Source organism: Orycteropus afer, unplaced genomic scaffold (genome assembly GCF_000298275.1).
Source record: "Orycteropus afer afer isolate SDZICR_OR568_19922 unplaced genomic scaffold, OryAfe1.0 scaffold00079, whole genome shotgun sequence".
Lineage (NCBI taxonomy): Eukaryota > Metazoa > Chordata > Mammalia > Tubulidentata > Orycteropodidae > Orycteropus > Orycteropus afer.
In genome coordinates, this window is record NW_006921666.1 from 6982436 (window position 1) to 6987776 (window position 5341).

General features: G+C 45.3%; 1 protein-coding gene across 1 annotated transcript in view; it reads right to left on the reverse strand.

Moving 5' to 3' along the window:
- Positions 1 to 3569: 3569 nt before the first annotated feature.
- ZC2HC1C (zinc finger C2HC-type containing 1C) overlaps positions 3570 to 5341 on the reverse strand; it is a 6507-nt gene continuing 4735 nt past the window's right edge. Inside the window, exon 2 of the mRNA XM_007941417.1 lies at positions 3570 to 3833. Coding sequence (XP_007939608.1) covers positions 3570 to 3833 — 264 coding nt within the window. The remainder of the gene's footprint in view (positions 3834 to 5341) is intronic.

Sequence of the window (5341 nt, forward strand, 5' to 3'; positions counted from 1 at the left end):
AGCCACTCAAAACCATGGCCCAGCCAGATTGCCACACAGTCTTAACTACCACATTCCATCTCTAGTCAACTTGGGACCTGTATACATCTTCAATGGGTGGCCCAAGTGTCCTAGTCCATCTGAGTGGCAACCACATCCCCTTACTTTTGGGCAGCAAATACAGCCCATCCCACTGACCCTCATGTATGGCAGCCCCACACTCCAGAACCAAGTAGGTGAAGATTTGACTGAAATCTAGGAGGGTGAGGCAGCTGTGCTTCGTGTTTCCTTGGTCTCTGCTTCTGCCAGTTAATGCCCAAAGTCACTCAGCTTTCTCCATGGGCTGGCAAGTCTGCGACTCCATCTTAATGCTGGTTTTTCCTACCATATTAGTGCCAGCAGGCAACTCACTCCACCATGAAGCCACCAGCCCAAAGGCATTCAGCTTTTTTGCTCTCTGGGCTGGCAAGCCCATCACACGTCTCATGCCAGTCTTTAGGCTCTGCTGCTGCTGTCTGCCAGTCTCTCAGCATAGTCTCAAGTCCAAGGATAAGTCCCACTGCCACATCTGAGGTACCTGTTAGAGCAGCATCCCACTCACTTGGTACCACATTCTGTCTTGATTCTCTAGTGATGTTTAACTACCACAGCCACAAAGGGTCACTTGCACTTCTCAGCTTCAGTGGGCTTTCCCATGTGATGGCGCCAGTTTATAAAGCTTTCCCTGGCACAGCAAGGGAATAACCAAGTCCTAGCTTTCCTTGACCTAGCACTTCAAAGCGTAAAGCAAAAGCTACCTTAAACTCACATTTCATTTGACTTACCATACATTCTGATATAGTCCTAATGGAACTAATCGGGAGTGAGAATGTATTTTAAAGTCATTCATTCAAAAGAAGTATTTAAAACTGTCAGGACAGAGTGGGCTGTAGTGGGGACTATCAGGCATGTTCCCTCCTGCCTTACAGCCAAAAACCATCTATTGTTGCAGTGATTAACTATGAAATAAACACTGCTCATTAAACTGCATAGAATCATGAACTTTAGGGAAAAAAACTCTCGTTATGCCACATCTCTCCTACCTCCTGTGTGATTGTGAAGAGAAACTGATGATCGAAAGCAAATGTGGGCTAAAGTGCAACAGACGCAAAACTCCATTGCTGTTGGAATCAGTATGTCAGCACGTCCATGGACGCTTACAGGAGTGTCCATAGGAGTTCTACCATGAAGTGTCTGCCCCATTGCCTAACATAATGAACTTGACGATTTATAATGAAATTGACAATATTCTTGAGTAAATATAAAATACGAACACTAACTAGCAGCATTTATTCCTCCTTTATCCACTATCATTCTCTGTGCTATCCAGGAAGACACTTAAAAAAGGGGTCCTTACCCCTTCCCAAAGACCCAATCAAGCAAAATTTGAAAAACTGATTATTTCTAATCAAGGCCTCAATATTTAGACAGCAAAGGGGACACTAAGGCATTGACTGTTGTCTTAATTCTCTAGCAACAGAAGAATGAATAACTGCTGCTTTGCTTCTACAGAAAGCATTCCCCCCACACACTTCTTGTCCCTGGAGAGCCCTGCTCACATCATCAAGGGGTCCCTAACCCAAGGGCCTAAGGGGCAGCAGATGATGTGAGTAAAGTGGGCCAGCGAGACTCTGGTCTGCAGCCCTCCTGTCCGGCTTGAGGAACAGCTGCTGCTGACCGTGCAGCAGCCCAGCTGGTGCTGTGCAGGGTGCTTGGCCCAGTGTTTCCAGAGCTAGCAGTCTTCCCAAGAGATGCTCAGTATCCCAGTTTGTGAATGTCAGAACACAGCTGTGGGGCAAAGCAAGCCACCCTAGTGGCACCGTCGTTAAGCACTCAGCTGCTAATTGAAAGGTCAGCAGTTAGAACCCACCAGTTGTTTTGTGGGAGAAAGATGTGGCAGTCAGCTTCCGTAAAGATTCCAGCCGTGGAAGCCCCATGGGCACTTCTGCCCCGCTCTAATCAACCCAACAGCGACGGATGGTTTGTTTTTCAGTGGGGCAAAGCAAGCCACAGCCTGCCACTTTGTGACCCTAGCCACAGCTCATTCTTGGTATCTATCGCTCTTACCACCAAGTGTGAAAGAAAGTGTGTGCTTCATTAAACTTGCCTGAAAATGTACATGCTGGGTTGAATATCCAGTGTATCTACATGCAGCCACCAGTGGTTTCTTTAAGGGGCCAACCAAAAGGCCCACATGTGATGCTTCTGTCCCTCAGGAACAAAGAGCAAAGCAACTCAGTAGATGCTGATATGTGTGTGTGTGTGTGTGTGTTGTTTTGTTTTTCCCCAGCCTAATGCCCTGCAGCTTTGTTACTAAATCCTTAAACTCAAATGTTCAGATAGGTCTGATCTGTTATCCAGCCACACGGCAGAAGTTACAAAGGGAAGTGGAACGTGAGCAGCAGGCCGTTTGCTATTGAGTAAATGGCTTAGTTGTCCGTGATTCCTTTGCCCAGCTGAAGTCGGGTGGTTTTCCCCCAGTATTTAAACAAGCCCCTACCAGTATTTCAGATCTGTTGGTTAGCATCCCTCTTCTGGGAACTGATACTACCCCCTCAGACACTTACTCGTCACTTCTCCCATCCTGTACGTCTCGGGCTCACACAGCCTGTTTAATTTCAAATCCCCAAAACCCACTTCCTGATGCCTTGGCTATGAAGGCTGTGTGCACTAGGCACTATTCCACGTAGAACATTAGAAAGATCTGGTCCCTTTCTCTCTCAAATAGAGGTTGACTGTGGTGTAATCAGCTGGGACATACGACACTGCAGTGTCCCAGCTAGCTGTGATGCATTTTGCTGCCTCATTTAAAAAGCCATCCAGCCAACCTGATTTGAAGGCAGTGCTAGCAGTGGCTGAAACTCAGGGCTGTCCCCCCACCTCCCCAGCATATGAAACCCATTAGGAAAGAACTACAAAGAGTATACTGTCTTTCCCCATCCCGCCCTTGTAAAGTACACAAGATGAGGTTTCCTTACCACGCAGTACACCACAGGGAAGCTTGAGGGTACACTGGGGCCTTAACCTTCCGTACTTTCCTTGGCTGTTGGCAAAATCTTATTTTATGTGAGATGCCGTCTGGGTGACACCGATCCACTGACACCAACACACAGCAATACGCCATCTTCTTGCAGGAGCAGGACTTAATCAGAACCACAGCTATACATGCAGAGGCCATGGCAAGAAGGCACAGACCACCAAAGGCGGGCACTTCACTACACAAACCACAGGCGAGGTTTACAAGAAGAGGACTTTAATGTAGGCTGCTCACTATTCTTCAGAGTCTTCACCCATCATCAGTTCTTGGGGAAATAGCACAAGGCACGCCAACCTGAGGTGGTAATTTAGTGGGAAGTGGGGCGTCCTGACTCCTGCAACTTAACAATAGAGTCTCTCTCCACTTATGTCGGCTCTGCAGGCAGATCTGGAAGATGTAAAAGTTTTGTTTCTGCTTTGCATCAAATTACTCTTCTGGTTACTGCTGAAGAGAAGCAGAGCCTTTGGAACTATCCGAGGAGGTTTCCACTGTCGTCTGCTCAACTGTAGTCTGCTCAACTGTAGTGCTTCCTCGGAGGCGGAGGGCGGTTCTTGATGGTCTTACACTTGGGAATGTGCCGCTCAGCCACTTTGGGAGCAAAGTGGCGGCTACAGTGAGGACACTGAACATAGTCTGGATTTTCTGCAGGCAAGATGGGGGGCAAGTCCGAGGGGTTTCCACCTTTGGCAATTACCTGCTGTACCTCTCGAGCCTGGCGGAGGGTACGGATAAAAGATTCGTGCTTCTGTCTCCAGTTGCTCTTCCGAGGGGGATCAGCCTATAATGTAGAAGACTAATCAATCATTCAACTTGGCATTTATCTCATCTCCTTCCCAAGTCTCCCCTTAAAATGATAATAAGGAAATAAAAAGGGAGTTAACCCACAAGCTCAAAGAGAAGAAAGGAGCCTCCACCAGAGTGGAAGCACTTAAACTTAGGGCCTGCAAAAGGGGGCCACTGAAAGGCAAGCCATTTTCCCCAGCAGAACCCCTGAGAGGTCCAGTGCTTGGAAGTACCAGGTAGTGAGAAGGGGGAATAAGGGGAGCGAGAGTTGAAACGCTGGAACCCCCATGGCTCTTCTCCCATCTTACAGACCCAAGTGTCAACACCCCCTGCAGCCTCACAGGGGATCAGTGGTTTATTTCTAGAGAAATTGAACTTGACAGGTTTCAGACTCAGGAAATGAGACAAAATGAAGAACGGGATTAATCTCGGGGCTGAATATGACGATGAAGTGAAAGTTGAACTGTGGGACTCAGCCTCTTTCCCTACCCAGCTCCCAAAGTACAACACACATCAGCGTCCTCTTAGGAGACTGAAGGCTTCCCATCTGGTGCACTGCACCATCCAGAGAAAAACCTTCAGACACTGACTCTAGCAGACCGCAGTCAAAAGGGTCACTAGATGAAGCCGCCTAGTCAACAAGCCCCACCTGAGCTTAAATATGAATGGCTAGCCAAGATATTTAAAGCTCTAACAAGAAAGAAATCAAAACAAGTGCAAACAAACAGAACAGAAACGAACACAAATTCAGGAAGCAGAAACCAAGACAGGTAGCAGAAGAAAACCCTTTTTTTTTTTCCTTCAAAAATCATATTAACAAATAAATGTAAGAGATGTGTCCACAAAACAAGAGTGTATTATAAAAAAAGAACAATCAGAGACCTATTTAATATTTCATAATTAGAAATAAAAACTAAATAGAAATGTTGTAAAATAATATCAAGAACATTTCTGAGAGTGTGATAAAATACTGAGATGGAAAGTACAAAAGATTAGAAACTTAAGAAAATCAATCCAAAAAGTCCAACATCTGACCAAGAGGAGTTCCAAAAAAGAACAGAGAAAGCGTAGGAAGAAAATTGTTAAAGAAATAATACAATTGAAATGTCTAGCATTAAAAGTCACAAGTCTTGACAATGAAACAGCCTCCCTAGTATCCAATACAATCATTGTAAAATTTCAGAATAAAGAGAGAATCCTATAAACTTCCAGAAAAATAATAGTGGGTCTCACATAATGGAACAGGAATCAAAACCAGATTTCTCAACAGCAACAGTGGATGCTAAAATCTAATGGAAAATGCCTTCAAAGTTCTAACAGAAAACCATTTTCCACTTAGAATACGATACCCAGTCAAATCATAAATCAAATGTAGAGCTATTAGATAGGCATTTTAATTCATTTAAAGACAAACAATATCCCTCCCATGTACGCTTCTTAGTAAGCTTCAGCAAACCAAGGCGTAAGTCAAGAAAAACAAAGACATCTTCACCCAAATCCTAA